The 19,130-nt window shown below is 36.9% G+C and overlaps 1 protein-coding gene across 2 annotated transcripts in view; it reads right to left on the bottom strand.

Moving 5' to 3' along the window:
- Positions 1-477: 477 nt before the first annotated feature.
- The window catches only part of rngtt (RNA guanylyltransferase and 5'-phosphatase), a 106,039-nt gene continuing 87,386 nt past the window's right edge, over positions 478-19,130 (bottom strand). For both annotated transcript variants that reach the window (XM_023952891.2, XM_078942908.1), the window contains 4 exons: positions 17,998-18,098; positions 8,848-8,914; positions 2,322-2,445; positions 478-1,222 (listed from right to left, as the gene is read on the bottom strand). In XM_023952891.2, the coding sequence (XP_023808659.1) occupies positions 1,062-1,222; positions 2,322-2,445; positions 8,848-8,914; positions 17,998-18,098 (453 nt within the window). In that variant the 3' untranslated portion in view covers positions 478-1,061. The remainder of the gene's footprint in view (positions 1,223-2,321; positions 2,446-8,847; positions 8,915-17,997; positions 18,099-19,130) is intronic.

The following is a 19,130-nucleotide window of genomic DNA, read 5'->3' as shown; positions in this document are numbered from 1 at the left end:
AGCACATTGTTTTCTTGAAGAAGGGTTTTTTTAAAAATAAAGATTTGGTTTTTGTAGTGCAAATTTCCTAAATTGATCTAATACAGATTCACAAAAATGCTTTTATTTCTATTTGTTATTGTACTTCCCTCCGGTCGGTGTTTGGCGTTCACCAAAACCACACGCCACAAAGACAGCTTCTTCCCCTGAGCTGTCACTCTCATGAACTCTTGGACCCCCACAGAGTACGAAACAACACATGAGAATTTTTTAAACCAGTTTACATGTTGCATAGATCTTTATTTTTCCTATTTTTATTCTTTTACATCTATTTATGCCTTGTTTTTGTGTGCTTGTGTTGTCTTTGCACGTGAGAGCATCCGCTACTGCAGTCATTCAAACTTGGTCTATAAAGCTGATTTTTAAATTTCCATTTCAAAACCAATTTTGTCTGGTTTATGTACTGGCGTTTAAAAAACACAAAAGTAGACGTATAAATAAAAATAAGTTATTTTTTTTACATTAAAAAGCATCAGCAGGAGGATTTTCTACAGCAGAGATCCAAGTCAAAAGTTGGTCGATGGATTTAAGAAGCAATAATTTAAAGTCATAAACAGATTACATGTATGATAGAAAAAAAGTTCAGAGTTCTGTTCAATGAACCCAAAGGATTTCAACACATCGACGATGGAAAACTGAATGCATGAATCCGACAGCCTGAGGTTGGATGGTGTTTACTGCTCTCTCAAATGAAACTAAGGAACCAGTTGGCAGAAAAATAAACACGGTCTGTCAAATGATATTTGCAGACATAATGCTGCCGTTGACAAATGCCAATTAGTGAATAACAAAAGGACAAAAGGAAATGCAGTCACAAAAATACCCTAACCATCGTCACGCTTAGCATTTTAATAAGAACACAGGCAATTAAAGCTACAAAGAAGTTTACAAGTCAAACGTGTAACACTGACGCTGAGGGTTTGATAAAGTAATGGTGGTTCAGTATGAAAAGCCTTTCGCTGTTTTTGCTGTAGGGAAGGTAGGGCTGGTGATTCTGCTGTTTCTGTGCGTCAGTCCGGAGGCTACGGGATGTCTCGGTTGGATCTTTTCGGAGGGGGAGGGGGCATTAGCTGAGAGTCTGGGTCTGATGGGCGTTTGTGGTTCTGAGCCCCTTGAGCGCAGCGATCCACATACTCCAAAAGGATTGCTTTAGTGACGGGTTCCTGGATGCTTTTGCACACCGCTGTGGAGATAAAAAGGGTAAAATGAGCTCTACTTAATAAATGGCCTAAATGAATTCATTTAAATTCAAGCTAAAACTGACACAGTCCTGTCTTTTGAGTCATGTCCCATCATGGACAACAACGGGTGATCCTGTGACAAAAGGTTGCTGGAAATAGCTCGTCCCACTCAGCTCCCTAGAAACCTCCATGATGGAACCACGACACAATGATGATTATTTACAATCGCTAAAGAAATCAAAGTGTTATGAGCTCGGGGGAACAGTAACCTCATCTTTCTGAATATTAGATAAAAGGTGCATTTGCCATCTCTGATCCAAGGCTGCAGCACAGTCAGCCCCAGAACTAAAGCTCAATAACTCTGGACGATCTTTTCAATCTCCTGCAATCCATTCACTTCATTTTTAAATAAGATTCTCTTGCTAGAGCCTCTTGTTTTTATGGCTTCAATTTCTGCCTTTATGGCGCGCATTGCACAGCAAAGCCGAGTCCACATTTTGAGTAAGCACAACACTAAAACTGTACAGGTGAAGCCGCTCCATTTCTCTTTTTTATGTTTTTTTTCTGAAGAGTGACGCAGCAAAGTCAAGATATGTTTTCAGAAAAAGTTTCACCTCCAATGTTATTCTCCTGTTTTTAGACATTCAAGAAATCCTGGACTTTTATTTAAACACTGTTAAAATAAAGTGATTTCCTTCCTAAGTAATTAAATAAAAACATTTTTGGATGCAAATACTTACCAAAAGATCACATTTGAGATTTGATTTGGTTTCATTTCTCTGACAAATAATTCACTGTGTCATCAGCAGACTGAAGTGTGTGTGTGTGTGTGTGTGTGTGTGTGGGGGGGGGGGGGGGCTGAGCCAGGACAGTGAAGTTTACACATATTAAACTCAGAGCTCATTTTTTAATACACCACAGATCATCAGTCTCATCCGCACATGCAGAATTTCATATTGCAGATATCTAACAAAGACAAGAAGATGATGAAAATTGGATCAAATAAGCCATTAATCACAGAGTGACCGGTCGATTTGGGCTCTGATGTGTCTGCTGATAGAATTAATGAACTGTGGGAGGGAGAGAGGAGCGAAGTCTCACCCATGGCGGTGTCGTAGGAGTTGGGGAAGCTCTTGTCCACCCTCTGCCTCATGAACACCCAGGTGTTGTTGGCAAAGGTGCACTCGATAATCTTGTTGTCGTACTGTTTCAGCTCTTTGGTGGCCTGGGTGGACAAAAATACAAAATGGACTTTTCATGTAAGCAGTTGTAGGCATTTTTTTTTTTTGCCGGCGGGACAGCCTTGAATGAAATTAACCATAAAGGCTTTAGTAAAACTCTAGTTTTAATGTATTCTCATATCAATGACTTTTAATGAAGTCTGACCTTTACTGATGTTTAGAATGTAAAAGCAAGATGCAAAAAAAAAAGAAAAAGACTGATAATAAACCCAAAAATGTGGGTTTATTATAGAATGTTGTTGCGAGCATAAATACCACTAAAGCCCATCTGTGAAAGTTTCAATTGAACATATGGAGATTCAAATCTTGGTTATAAACTTTATAGCCTTAATCATCAGTTAAAACGAAGACAGTTAGTTTGAAAACAGAAAAACACCACGTTTTAGAGAAGATGAATGAAAAATGTTTTTTTTTTCCAGTAGATAAAACAAGAAAAACCACATTAAACAACAAATACACAGGAAAATTAAAGATCAAAACACTAGTTTGAAAGGTTTAAATAACTGCACAACTAAAGGTTTCATACATACTGGCTATACAAAGTGGCTTACAGGGGCAAAAGCTTTAGTAGTGTACATAAAACTTAAAAAAAATACAATAAATAACAGTGTGAGGGCAATATTTTATGCAAGAGAAGAAAAAAAGCTTGGACTAATACATATAGTGGTGGAGGGTTACTGGACTGGGCCTCAACCATTATGTGAGACACCGGTTTGGACAAATGTAAAAATAAAACAGGCTCTTCGAACTTCTGTAGCTGTTCGAGCGTTTATCAGTCCAACTACTTTATCAGATTCAGAATCTGCTGGAATTATGTTAATTGCATAAATGGTGGAAGAGTTACGACAATTTGAAGAACGTCAACGCTGGAGCTAAAACTCAGGTGTTAAAGGATTAACTCGTCTTTCTCAGCACTATGTTTAATGCTACGTTGGCAGGCTAAACAGATTGGAACAACCCCAGTACTACTGATCTACACCCGGTCTAGGTTTCCCTTGTGTCATAAGCCATAGTGGTTACCTGGTGAACTAACCTGGTTCCACTAACTTTATATTTTCAAACCACTCCTAATCAGGAAATTGTTGGACGGAAGCAAAACTGGGTCATACAAAAAGATAGCTGGAAATCTGGAACAGAAGTTAAAAAAAAGGTAGCAGTGGGTCAATTTAGGGCTGGCTTAAGGCTTCGGTGGAACTTCAACAATTGTTTTAGACGACAAAATGGCTTTTTTCTGCTTTGGGATTCATAAAGGACTTTTGAATTCAAACCTACGGTTTTGTCATAGACTGATTTGAAGGTTTTTCTTTGTATCTTATCACCACTAAACCCCACTTTTCTGAAAATAAAGCATTGATAATCAACAGTAAAGTTACTCGCATAACAAATCTACCTATAGTACAAGTCACCTAGAGGTTACCAGTTACATTGACGGGGCTCCAGTTACTTTACTATCTGCATGAAGTTGAAAGTCAAAAGCCAAATCCGAATTCTTCCTCTACGACTTCTCTCTACCTCTCCAATTGTAGGGGCATTTGGAGGGTTAGGGTTGTCCAAAATAGTTTTTTCCATGTTGCGCTGTGCTGCGAGGGTAAGTGCTTTTCTTCATGTGGGTGTGCTCTGATGCACAGAGTTTTGCATTTAAATGTAACAACTTTTTGTTTTAGCATGACCTTTTTAAAGTTATAAAACCAATGGTTTTTTGTTTATGTATTTTTTAACATCTTAACTCTCTGTTTGGAGGGCTAAATGTAGGGGTAGGGAGAAGCCGTAGAGATAAGGGAAGAATTTGGATTTGGCCATAGTGATTCCTGTTGAACTAGAATTTCTTGAAGCAAATGATTGTTTTCTTGCGTTTTGTTTCAAAACTACATGCCCCCCAACCTTGTCTTATTGACATGGAAACATGTAAAAGAAATGTATTGCTTACTTTTAAAGTTATTCTAATTCTTTAGATAAAAAATGAGTCCCTACAAAACAGCACAACACGAGTGCCTTGTGTACTCCATCCCTCAATAACAAAGTGAAACAGTTTATTCTCCACCTACTGCACAACTAAGATCAATGACTTATTGTGTCATACTCCTCTTTGAAAGCAAAGTCGATGGCGTACTCCAACACACCGAAGTGTATGAAAATGGCACATAGTGCTGAAGATCAAGTATGAGTCAAAGAAGACATTTGAGCATCTGTTGTTTATTTGTCACGGGACTGCGTCTCACTGAGAGGATTCTCAAGACTTGGAAAATGCAAATGTCTGAGCTCCTGGGGGAAAAAAAATGCCAGGCAAGTGCTGCTGAAGGAGGTTTTAAATAACAAACATACAAACTATTGGGAAGGGATCACATGCAACCTCCAACTTTAGGTTTTTACAGTAGATAAAAACCCAATCCGGACTCTGAACTCGAAGCTTTAGAGTGAACACGTCACCTTCGGTCAAAGTCTGATGGCAGCAATTGCCGGAAAAGCACCAACGTTTGGCAAAACACTACAAAGTAAAAGCTTATGTGATCCTGGAGTGTGGGACATCTGGGTTCACAGCGGGGGTCGAAATCACACAGGAAAGACAAAGTGTGAGGACGAACAAAACAGATGGAAGAAAAGCAAAGTGTAAAAAAATATACATAAAAGAAAATTTAAAGTAACGTTTCTGCTCAAACATACAGACCGTTTTTGATTTCTTCACACGTAAAGAATGGAAGTAGCAGCGACACAGTCTCCAGGCTTTTCTAAAGCCTGATGCAGTGCAGTGCCAGAAAACTGTGAAGGGCAGCACAGGCAGGCAGGACGTGGGGCCACAGGCTGGATCTCTGCCTGCTGGTGAGGGGCGATATGCTGGCTGCCATTTTTCTTCAACACTTGGTGTTTAATCCATCCAAATCTGTCTCATTACTGCGGCACACGTGCACCACCAGTTATGAGCGGCATTACAAACTAACCAGTGCTGCATGACCGCGGAAAATGAGAATAAAAAAAAAAAGTAATGAAGTTCTCCAACATTTACATGAACAGTGATTTAAAATAATAATAATACAATATAAAACAGCTACGTTTAAAACTGACAAAATGAGTTTTTTTTTTGTTTAAGCACAACACAAGTGGAATGACTATTAAAAAAACATTTAATGAATATCTGTTTAAATAACTTCTAAAAATATGGACTTTAAAAAAAATAATTTTGGATTTATGAAATACATTCAAGAGAAATAATTCAGACAGCCTCTATTGTTTCTGACATTAGTCAATCTTTCCTGATTAAACACAAGAATTTATTTTAATTTGGTGACTTTCACATCTTGAAAACTTGTCACTACCTACAGCATGCGGCTTTGTATCAACATTTAGCCTTTTGCACCAATAATAATCCTTATTTATCACTTACATTCAATGTTTTTGAGTTGATAAAAAGTTCTATGAATTGCTTAAGTGGAGAAAAAGGCTGTTCTCATGATGGTAAACGGAGGCACCAACGATGCAGTTTGAGGATAGACAGATATTCATTGAACATTTTTACTTAAATAGGTGTTTTATTATAAAAGAACCACGAAAGAATGGCGATTTTAGGACTGAACCTGGTAATATTTGTCTGTGAAAGCAGAAAAAGAGAACGTTGACATCTACAGTTCAGTTCGTACAAAAGCCTACAGTGTATTTTAGCAAAACTAAGTGTACAAGGACGAAGATTCAATGAACCTTTTTTCCTCTATAAAGATGGAAAATGTATATAATAAGAAGCTGAAATCTGCAATCTACATTCCCTGCATTCTGAAGTGAAAGCAGAAGAAAAAAGTACAAAAACTTAAGTCTTTCTATTGAAGACGAATCTCTGTACAAGTCCAGGATTATGTAAATGTCCTCGGATAAGAAGAACAGACAAAAAGCAAACTTCATTCTGATGCCGTTTCTGCCATCTGAGCTTTTACAGCCACAGCTCAATACAGTCAAACCTCAATCTAATAAAACGCCCTTGTAGATCGTTGCATTAAGCTTGGCCACTGCTACATATTACATTGAATAGATACCAGTACAGATGAATAAATATCATATGTTCTCATTTCCCTGAATAGGTGGCTTCTTTGCCTCATGGTCTTTGTTTTATTTCTACATTAATCAGACCTGCAGGTCTGCAATGCTGCAGCGCTGGGGTCCCTTTTAATAACAACAAGCAAGAACATATGACGCAAAAGTATGAATATGAAGAAATTCCCTCTGAAGGAACAAACATTTTCAAAATGAATGTTCAATTTTTCATCTATCCTGTCAGAATGACTGCAGCCGTTGTCCTCATAGCATTAATATTAAGTTTGGTTGAGATAAACAATAGAAGTTATAAGATTAAAAAAAACAACCGTAACGTGTTTTCACTGGAAGACAAATTCAGCTGTCTGATGAAAAGACAATGTGGATTGTGACCCGAAGCGTTCAGGCTGAGTGCAGCATCAGAGAAGAAAAACAAGGTAATAATGTGTAAGTGAGGTAAATGAGGGGAGAGTGGGTGACAGCACATTACTAGATTGACAGGTTTCATCAAGACAACCACTGTGCAGCCCACAGAGTACCTTTCTTACAAACTCCTAAATGATCTGGTTGTTTTGAAGTGCAGCAGGCCAGGAGGGTGGAGAACGGCAACAGTCTCAATTAAACTGACATTTTAAATCCCTTTTTAATACCACGGCTAACAGCACAAGCAGAAATAGTGGGTGGGTGGGGGGTGGGGACTATGTAAAGAAAGAAAATCGTCTTTCTAGCCATTTCTGATTTCCATATAGTGTTCAGCATAAATGAGTACTCCCCACTACATTAGTCAGAAAACCTTTAGTGTCCTTTCAAAATCAACATTTTCTGTAAAATACTATACTACAAAATACACCTACAAAGGTGAACAACTGATTGCAAACAAGATATGCTAATTTGCACACACAAAAAAATTAATTCAAGCCCATGTTGCAAAAATGAGTACACCCCGGTCATAGTCTTAGGAGAAAAACCAAACTTAAGACTGCAAAAATTCTAATTAACAGGCATTCAAACCAAAAATTACAACATTAGGAAGGAATGTTCACTATTTAAAGAAGGAGGACGAATTATTTCCAAAACAATTCTCAGTCTGAAAGGGCAATCTAATAAACAATCATTAAAGCTTCGTCTGAAAAATCATTCCTCTTTGGAACTAATCAAAATTACAACAAAACGGAGGACATGGAGCCAGTAAAATGAAGATTTGACTATTTTGGAAATTACAGAAAAAGTTAGCTTGATTTGCTTCCTTAGAAGCCAAATGTATTTTTATGAGCTAGATGTACCTCAATGTGTTGGAATTATGATCATGCATTTAAGCAAGGCAATAAATGTCCAAACTACTTTGTTGCTTTGACAACAAACTCACACTTACTGTGTTTTGGTGTCACATTTATCAAGAACAGTGTTGTGGCCGCAACTACAAGTCGTCACTAATTTGGGGAGCATTTAACTACTTTTAATTATTTATAACAAAGTCTTCTGACTTGAACTGCATAAAAAAAAATCCATTTAACAACAAAATAGTGAGATAAGAAGAGACAGGGATGACCCTGGGGCTGCAGCTTGTGCTTTGTCTCATTTGAGGGAACAAGCTGCAGACAGAAAATCCAGCGTGTTGAGCTGCAGAGCCCAGGGCTAATACATGGGAATCCGTTACAACAACGAGGACACCCAAGGGAACAGAAAAACTCATTTACTGCGTTTCTGAACCATAACTGTTGGAAAGTATAAACATACATTTAGCTGAGAGGATAACACTTCCATTTCATACAAGCGAATTCCCATAAAAATAAAGCCAATGTAAAATGATGTGGCTTCTGCCTCAGAAAAGTGAATAGGAATAATAATAGAGGGTGGACTGCACTCAACAAAGTTTGTTTTGGGTCAAAAATAACAATGTTTTGGAATGGAACTTTATATTCACCTAACTGATGGACAGTCATCTGACATGTCACATCCCATTTTAGCTTTATTCCCCTTTAAATTACTTTCAAAACTAAATATTTAAAACACATTAAAATACCTTCCCAAACCATGCAAACATAAAAAAGATGTTGTTGCCTTAAGGGTGCAAAAATGTATCCTGATGTTTTTGCCTCATTTGCAGCTTAAGGATTTATTCAGAGAGCGGCTGCTGGAATAAATCCCAAATTGTTGCACACAAAAAAAGCCTCAAGATCAAATACCGATATTTTAGAAAATATGTTTAAAACAACATCAAGATCAAAATATAACAAGGGGCAAAGAAAACTGAAAACCAAGGATTTCAGTGTTGTTATTGTTAAAAGGAGGAAGCTGGAGGAAAACAGAGGGCCTTCAGATTGTTAGGGCGAGGATGCATTCTACAAAACAACACATATTTTCCTCACCTTCATCTTTGCAAAGGGCATGTCATAATTGCCAACGTAGAGGAGCCCGACGGTCTGTGTCAACAGCCTGCGGAGACGAAAAGATCACGGTTAACACCCATAACACCCTTAGTACAGGACTTCAAGATGAAAGTGCCAACAGCAGGGCAAAAATCTCTACTCCACTTCCATTTACTGGCTTGTAACAGAACAACAGAGAAGTGAGATTACACCTCTTGAAGCCCATCTGCCTTGCTACACAGCGTCATGATTTACCATCCAGAGAGTAAGCTACATTCTGCCATACAGTCGAGGCCTTAATGTAAGTGAATTTAGACACTGAATTATTGCTCTCAATTATACATTTCTACCTATGTGACAGCTGAACTGCAACACATTTTGGTTAAAAACTTCAAAATACATAGATATTCAAGTTTAGAAGGTATAACCAATTAATATAATTTAAATATAAATTTAAGAGTTGATTTAAGGGTTTTAGGAAATAACGGAGCTGTTCTGTATGAATGTATCATCCGGTTAAATGTCTGGCATTTGGAGACTCCAGCAGTGAACCAATATGCAAAAAAAAAAAAAATGCAAATGATCAAAAACGAATCCATAAGAATGACAGCATAGATATTATTAATGACCAAAGCATCAATATGTTGCATTTTTTATTTTATTATTATTTATTTTATTTTTCATTTTTTTATGTTGCATATTTTTTGTATATATTTTATTTTTATTATTGTGATTATTATTATTATTGTTATTATTATTAGTAGTAGTATTGATTAATTATTTATTTATTATGAATCTAATTTTCGATAATAATTTCAATAATAATTGTACTCAAAATTTTTAATAATTTAATATTCTTAATAAGTTAATATGATAGATTATTATAATAGATTATTTCTGAATGTCGTTTTTTGCTGCCACAGATATATGAAATTTATATTGGGATTAATAAAGTCATCCATCCATCCATCCATCCATCCATCCATCCATCCATCCATCCATCCATCCATCCATCCATCCATCCATCCATCCATCCATCAATCAATCATTTGGGGGAACATGAAACAATACAAAGCAGAGCATTGCTGATCCAAGAGAAAATGAGAGATGTTGATGGATGGCAGTTTCTTTTTTCTCATAAAATACCAAAAATGTGTAGTGCCCTGTGTTGAAGACTATAAGGAAGTGTGACAACAAAAAAACAGAATGATATCTCCAATTTCTGAATTGAATAAATAGATTTTCGCACATGACTGCTAAGATTCAGTTAAATACAGCAACCATGATTGGCAGTATTTCTACTAGATAAACAATGACCCACTTATCACTGTGAGGAGTCAGCACAGTCCATTAAGCCTCAGTCACAACTGTTCTTAGGCCTAGATCTGAAGGTGAAAATGGGCAAACCTGCACGGTTCACACAGGTGGCTCGCATGAAATATCAAGGTCGTAGAGCGCTAGGTGAGCTGGTAGCGTGAAATTATTCACACATTGCAGTGGGCGACAGGTCATGGAAGACACTTTCACAACACGCCAGGGCAAAGTAAGGGCAAAGTAGATGAGACGAAGGTGCGTTGGACAGATTTTTCCCTTTTTTCAACCCTCCCAAAAATTTGGACTGCGCAAGGGGCCTGTGAGTGCTGTTCATGTAAAGTCTGTGCTCTTTGGATTGTTAGAAGTGAGGAAATTAGACAATCAGAGCATAGCTTGTGTGGGCATCCTACGGGCACTTACATGTCATGTGCACACGCCACGCGTGCTGCATTTGCAAACGGTTAGTAAAGAACCAATACTCACACTTTAGTAACGACTACATGGTGGCGTAAGGGGACCGTACGATAGCATCACTTGTACGCCATAAGAGTGTAACTTAGATTAGCCGTACAAATACTTCATGACACACTTAACCATTTGCACGACAATCGTTAGCTTAAAATGGCCATTCAAGGGAACTTCAAGACACCTGCCCTCCTCATGCGGTTCCAGACAACCCAAAAACCTGCAGCACTCGTACGGTTCGACCATCACACGAGTGCATGTGACTACGGTTTTCACTGGGGTTTAGACTAACTAATAGATGAAGATGACTAAAATAAAAGCCTGGCAGAGATATACTAACACAAAAACTCCTAAATTGATCATTCAACCCAGAATTTTACAAAGAAAATTGATTAAGCAGTTTTGGAAATTGTATTTTTATTTTTTTGCAGAAGATTCCCAATAGAAAGTAAGAACATTTTATTCTTATTTTATTTTTGTTTATTCCAACTCCCCAAAAAAGTAAACACCTTCAATTAACATCAAGACAACACATTTTAAATAGTGCACAAAAAACTTTGTGTGCAACACTTGTTCTATGGGCAGCTTTCTATCTTGATCAATACCAACAAATGTTTTGATCACACACTTTACTTCCTGCCCCACAACATAATTTAACATTTACATTTGCCCCAGTGTGTTGCAGAAACTTTGTACCACGTGCAGCACTAAATTAGTACACAAACACTGGCCACTGACTTCATGTGAATTAGCCATTTTTAGAATGAAAATAAATAGAACTGACGTCCAAACAGCAGCACAGTCACACTCTTTGGTCTAACTCATTTAGATATCTCGATTGGAGCTGAAATTGGACACTATCTTCCAAGCCACTTTCACCCCCTCCTGTGTAATGATGGCTAGGAGGAGGAGGAGAAGGAAGGAAGCAGAAGTAGACATTACGGGAGCCAAATAGTCATGCTTTGAAGTACACAGTCCAGTGCCAAGCCAAGTCCATTTATCATCCCTGGTTGTACAAATACTTTAGACTTTTAGGGAAATTGGGGACAAACAAGAACATTGTACCAGCCATGAAAGCTTCTAAAAAAACAAGAGTTCATCAATGTCTAAAGAGAGTAGGAGAAAAAAAAACTGATAAACGCAGGGAGCAGAAACAAAATGTCAACACTAAGATTTCCTCAGATAGTTAGTCTTTATATTTCCTTGTGACGCCAACTTTAACATTTTTCATCAATTTAAGATTAAATCAATAACTTCTTTTACTTTAACAGATTTTGGTGACATCAGTGGAAGAAATCTTTTTTTTTCCTTTAAATTAAGAAAACATCGTTAGTGACAGCTTAAATCTAAATAAAGTCTGTGACCAACCAACAATGACTAGGCTGATGATTGCTCTGCATTTAAAAGCAGGCCACTTTTAATGATGATGTTGCTTGGCACATGGTGCAATTGATGGTCACTTGATTGTAGGTTTGAATGGACCTCGAAAGTCCTGTTCAACAGTGTTCTTGCTCAGTTTCAATAGTTTGTTCAAAAGCTGCTATTTCATAGATCCAAGCATTGCAGTTTTGTTGTCAGCAGCTTTGAGAAATCTGTTTTCTCATTATCTACCCAGATGGTGCACAAATTCTTTCATCTGTTCCAGCAGTCTCAAGTTGTTGTCTTGTTCATTAACATGTAATGCACAGGCCCTTTGGAACCAATTCAAATTCTTTGTTGGGCCTTTTTCAGGAGTCGCGCACCTTTTGATATTAGCTCTTACAATGCTTAAAAAGGTTTCTCTGTTTTGCATAGAGGGAGTTTTTAGCTAGTAGTTGGATTAAGTTGCATTAAAAAGGGGTCCATGATCAAGACTGCACGATCTTTAATGAACTAATCTAGGTACATTAAAACCAATAACATGGTCATTTGTGTAATTTGAGGTAAATGGAGCACTTTAACCACGTGTGTCTTTATGTGGGAGCCAAGAGCAGTGTAACTCTCATGAAAAAGTCTGTGATTGATATCAATTAGGTTTCATCCTTGGATTGGTCTATTCTCCTGCTAGCATGCCGCTGGGAGTACTGTTTGAATGGTTCAATGGAGATCGGCCTGTTTATTGTAGCTAGTGTTTTTTTTTCAGTACATCTAGCCGGGCAGGTAAGCAGAATTAAGTTTCTAAAACTCGGGTTCTTTAAGGGCAGGGTGCTTTTAGGTTTTATTTTGAAGTCTGTTCTCCAAATTTATTTTAATGAAATGTGCTATCCAGTGGATTGATAAAAAACAAATAAAAAATAAAAAAAGCAAAGTACAAATTTAAACTAGTTATTTTATTATGTTACCGGTAGTTTAAAAATCTACCTAATTTCAATATGCAATATTTATTCATCAAAGGAATTCACTGATTACCTTTAAAAGCAAATTATTTAATTTATTTCCTGAAAACTAGGTTTTCTGTTATGTTTTCATTGTATGTGTTCATTAACCTTTAGCTCCAGAGTTGACATTCTTTCAACTACTGTAACGCTTCAATTGTTTACGCAATTAACATAATTTCTGAAGCGAGGAAGCGCGGCTTTGCGCCAATCACCATCACTCCAAATCAGTGGATTAACTCAGATTACGTAAATGGTTAGTTATTGCAGGTCAAGGAACACGTTTAATTTAGGTGTCGCCAGTGACATCTCTGGTGTTTAGGGGTTAATATATGAATGAAGGTTGCTGAAGTTAATAGTTAAGTAAAAATGTTTTCATTTATAAACACATTTGGTTTTAAATAGGATTTTGACAAGTTGATAAGATCCCAAATTCAAGCAGCTGAAATGAGTTTCTCCACAGGGTGGTTGGGTGCTAAATTGGAGATAGGGGGAGGAGCCTGGTCACCTGCAAGGATCTCATAGTCGAGCCACTGCTTTTCAGGGAGATGGCTTCCGTGTCCTCATGTTCTAAAAATCCTCTCTCAATTCTTCACATCAACCTATTTTTTCACACACATTCACATGTCGATGTAGGAGCAGTTATGGCATTTAATCTTTCTCACTGGTGAAAACTTATGGTTCAGCGTCTTGCCCAAGGGCACTTTGATATCTTTCTGGGGTAACCGAGACTCGCTAACCCTGATTTACAGCAGCACAAATGTACACAAGGCTGCAGAACTAAATCCTTTTTTTTCTCAACATCCAAATAGAAAATCCTGATAAATAAAAAGCATGTCACTGAAATCCACAGTACAGTCAAACTCATACCCATTCACTCTGAACATCAATTTTATATATCAGTGATGAAAGTCAGGCAAGGAAAAAATCCCTGAACTTTTCTTTGAGCGATATGGCGGGCACAGAGCGAAATTTTGGAAAAATACGTGGTCTTAGATGCATTCTGGTGCATTCTGGCAGCTAGTTATTCACTTCTTTATCAAGAAACTAAGACTAATTGGAGCATCATGATTTGTCATTCAAACCCCTAGTTTGACTCTCCATTAAGGACTTGCTGGTCCTAAAAAAGAATTTGGAAAATTGCTCAAAGTAACACAATCCTACAATCTACGCTTTTCCTTAAAGCTGCAAAACATACAATTGCTAAAATATAGTAACATCAAAGCCCCAAATGGCAAAAAGAACACCAGTAACTATGATATTCTATGAAAATACCTCAGTTATTTATACATTATTTCTGCTTTAGAAATGACTGATGTACAACATCCACTTGCACTGTTTTCTCAAACTATAATTACATCAAAATATGGGATCTGCTTTAAACTATAATTCTATAACATAATACATCAATTCTTTAACACCAATACTAAGTAATCTGGGAAATATCAAAACAAACATACAAGCTAAACTAAACATTGTAAACATTATTTTTTAAGGGAGTGCGGGTCCAAACCATCAAATACTTATAATTAATGTTAACTATACTGAACTAAATCATGGTAATTAGGAAATACAAATAAATTAGATAGAGAAATGTATTCAAAATAAAAACTGAAACTCAAAACTAAAATTGAAATTATTTCAAAATGTGGTTTTGAGATTATTTTACACAAAAAAGTATTTGACCTACACTACCTTAAAAATCTTTTTTTTTTTTCCAGCCAAGACCACTTCAATTTGTTTTTTATCGTCTTCTCACAACTGAGGTCGTGACCACGCTCAATAATGACGATGCCTGCCATTATTTTAACACAAATTTGATCGCAAACTCTTCAGATGTGTTTGTGAAAGTTTAGCGTGCGTCCGCCAGTTTTGGTCTCTAGGGAAGCAAGTCACGCTGACCACGTGGTGCAGACAGAGCCAATCAGACCCGTCGACGCATCCGAAAGCAACTAAAACGTCCCGTCATTGGTCAATTAGGCCGGGAAGACGAAAGATGGCCACGACCATAGAGGAAGCGATCTGCAGAGAAATATAGAAAATAAAGCTAAAATTAGCTGATTTCAGACCATTTTCTAATCCGGAAAGCGATTTGTCCGTAGAGATCAGGTCTTTATTTCCCGGAAAGTACGTTCGGTTTGCTCAAAAACCCGGATTTCCGGGAATTCCCGGAAGACTTTCATCACTGATATATATTCCATTTGGTATAAGTCCCGTTGCTGTATCTGATGGTAGCATCAAACAAAACACTTTTAGTTTCTCCTACTGGTTCTCTGACATGTTGCAGTATTTTTTATAAAGACCAGCCAAACAGTGTGTGGTTATTGATCCAGGCATCTAGACACTCAGCACAAGACATTGTATAAATATTTCTTTTCTTAATTCTTAATACAGGGTTTATATATATATATATATATATATATATATATATATATATATATATATATATATATATATAGATAGATATATGAAAACATTGACAGCCCTGGTGGTCACTGTAGGCATTGCATCTGACGCTTTACAAACATATTTCAACCATACGGGCAAATATAGCATAATGCACTTTTTATTAAACATTTTAGAAGAAAAATTATGAACATTACTAGGAAAACGTATTCATTCAACTTCTGCCGTTTTATTCATTGTGCCAAGAAAATTGGCACAACTCTGGTTCTAACTGCAGTACAGAAACCTACTATTTCCTTCATGGTTTCGACTTAAGTCAACTGGAATCCCAATTTACAAGTTAAAGGTTTAGAAGGGTTTAAGTTATGTGCTTATTTTCCATGAAATAATTTGCAAGCAGAAAAAAACCAAAATATCGAATTATCAAAGAGAAGTATGTACATGTTTTAGACTTGGAATTATAAAAGCAAATAGGAATTGACAGTACTGTAGCACCAGCAATGTGGCTGCAACTCATCTAAACTCACACACATGCACACGCTAGTGCAACTGCTTATGATCACATGCCAACAGGAGGCTCGAACGAAAATGGATTTTATTCACGGAGAGGAATCCATTCACAGCAGTTCAAAGTTTAAAGACAGACTTCACATTTGTTCCACAGAATCTTTTATCATCCTTCAGCATCCATTGTCATGCTCAGTCATGCTGTCTTGACATTTGAGATCTTTTAAATTAAACCATTCTCTCCTGATTTAGAAAACGAACAAGGTTGTTTGAGTCTCATATCTACCAAAGCAGAAGAAATATATTAATAATTCTAATTTCCTGCTGCGTCTTTGTGATGTTTTGAATTATTTTACTTTAGATGCAACGGTTGAAATCCAATTTCTAATAAATGTTGTTTTAAAGGACTCTGATAATAATTATAAAAGGTAATAGTTTATTACAAAAAAGTCAAAAAACTAACAGGGTTGTAGGCATTTAGGAAAATATGATAGTCATTTAAAGTTTCTATAAAAGTTATACTTTTCAATATGGAGCCAAAACAAATGCTGCCATCTGAAACCAGAATCAAGTGGTCTCTTGAGGAACTACAACATTTGGTACGTCTAGGTTTGTATCAAACTTGAGAGCAGAATTTGGTGATGTTTTTAATGCATTTATACAATTATTTAAAGTTATAGACCTGAATACTGACTTTATAGTAACAAAGTTAATGTTAATAACAATACAATACATATTTTGTTGCATTAAAGAGGAGCTTTGGTATCAGTCTATAAACACGTAAATTAAGCAAGTCATTTCGTAAAGTAACTGTATCTGCTGTACAGTGATGTAAGCATTACTCATCCAGTCTGCTGAGGGAATATTGGCTTAAATTATTCATGATTCAACCAGTCTATACAATGCATTATATCACATGTTTTGGAAAGACAAAGCTTATTTTTAAAAATATTTTAATCTTCTCTACTTCACCCTTACTTCCAAACAACAAATACAGTCCGCCATGAGCTTGATTTTAAGCATGGCAAGTTTGTTGCCTCAGAAAATGTGAAATTATGCTCAATGTTTAATTATACAAACTGACAAATGCAGACTGAGTAATGATGCGTACTCCAATGCCAGCAAAATTATACTTTTTGGGAAATTTTAGAGCATTTCCAAAAGGCAACAATATTCGTCTGTGTTCACTCCCACATAAGGGACAGATCAAGAAGCTAACAAGCTGGCCTGTTGGCTGTCTCTGGCGCAAAGTGAGTGATTGCGCTCTGCTGTTTAGCTCTCAGTCTGTTGTTGCTGAATGCTGCTAGGCTCATGAGTACAAAGCAGGGACAGTCTCTACGGTCAACTGGCTCTCAGAGGACAAGAATGACAGCATGTCCAGAAAGATGACAGAAACTCAGCCAGCATGTACAGACATGGGTGAGGGGACAAACACAGAAGTATGTGGCGCCTTGCACTGGTAAAATAGAGGCTATATTCTACATTCTAGCTGGTGGCTGAGACTGAAATGAGATCAGGTACTCCAATGATAAATCAGAAATACAACCATTACAATACATGGAACCAACACACACTGATAAAAAACTCAAATGCCAAAAGAGTTGTCTTTAAATATCTATTGAATGTACTACATGAAATTTCAAGAAACATAAAAGTTTAGCAAGTTTGATTTTATGTCACGCATACAGGTACATCTTAGTGTCTAATTAAGCTTGAGGTGGGTGGGGGGTTGATTCTGCACTCTAAAATAGAGCTGTTTGTCTCCAGTAACATTTAATTAGAGGAAAAACATAAAGAGCAGGGGTGCAACAAAATGATTTACTTTCTTCAGGTTGGCAAAGATAAAAATAATGAAAATCTGATGAAACATTTAAGAAACATCTAACATAAGACAAAAGTTACTATCAACATTTTCAATTAAATTTGATTGCAAAAAGGAAAAAAAAAAGTTGAAATTAAACTTTATTTAAAATTCTTAGCAACATTTGGACAGGAGAGCAGATCAAATTTAAGTTTTGTAAGACTACACACCGTGGTGTGTAATGAAAAGATAGGTGCTATTGGATTTGTCAAGCAGAGTGTTTCCCTGGCAACAAAAGCTTACCCTTCTCCTCCTACTTTGGTGATCTTGAGGCGAAAGTCTACAGAGTTGAGGTTGGGGGGCTTCCACTTGAGGATGTCATCACACCTCCCAGCCTTGTACCTCTGCAAAAAAAAAGAAAAGAAAAGATGTGTTCTAAAAAAAACGTTGATGAAATGGGCCCCCTGAGGTGTGATGCTGCTATTTTATTATTATTCTGCAGATATCAAAAAGTGAAAGAAAACACACAAACTCTATTACGCTGGTATCTGGTTACCCTTTTTGTTTACATTTTTCATATAAAAAAAAATGTAATTCAGTGTAATTAACATTTACTATTGCATTCCAACCACATTGCACTAAAATGCAACATGAGCACTATTTTTACTTCTAGAACTGCGTTTCATTGCACACCAACATACTGCGTGACACAGACCGAGCAATCATCGCTTTGATTATTCATGTGTGCCTGACATTTCAAAACACATGAATCAAGTGCAGTGAAACATGAGAGATATTGAGACTGGAGGCGGGAACAGATGACTGGTTTCTGTCATGGTTAGTTTGCCAGGTAACAGAAGTGTACTCCAAGGAAATGTGTGAAAAATGGACAGCATTCCTTGAAGAACCTGCACTGCCACATGGCTAAAATGGCCTCTACCCTGCTCAGCCCTCGGGTAAAACTTCAACATGCTGGTCAGAGAAAAGCAAAAAACTAAAAAAGCCTTCTTTTGCTTTTCCACTTAAAAATGTTAGCAAATTTTGACAAGCCGTTGGCACAAAACATATCATGATTGTAAACAATGTTAAAAATTGCATTTTTCCAACATCTACACAACTATCCAATCAAGTTTGGCACGTTTGTTTGTCCCTGTAGAAAAGTCAAAAGATTGAGGACAATTCAAACTAGCTGGAAAAACATTTTTCAAACAAAACGATATTTTGTTGAAATAGCTCATGCCAGCAGAGCCATGGCAACAGCTTCATGAAAATCCAATCAGACAGCAGGTAGAATAGAGAGACAGCCTTCAGACTCATTTCTAAATGAGAGTGCTGCATGATGCACTTGGGCTCCATTGCTATAGTTATTCATGTCAATAAGTGACTCCACATAAAAAGAGAACGACACCTTTATTACTGTAGTGCAAAACACACCT

The sequence above is a fragment of the Oryzias latipes genome, chromosome 24 (genome assembly GCF_053564925.1).
Source record: "Oryzias latipes strain Hd-rR chromosome 24, Olatipes_Hd-rR_3.1".
NCBI lineage: Eukaryota > Metazoa > Chordata > Actinopteri > Beloniformes > Adrianichthyidae > Oryzias > Oryzias latipes.
This window is presented reverse-complemented; position numbering and strand designations above follow the sequence as displayed.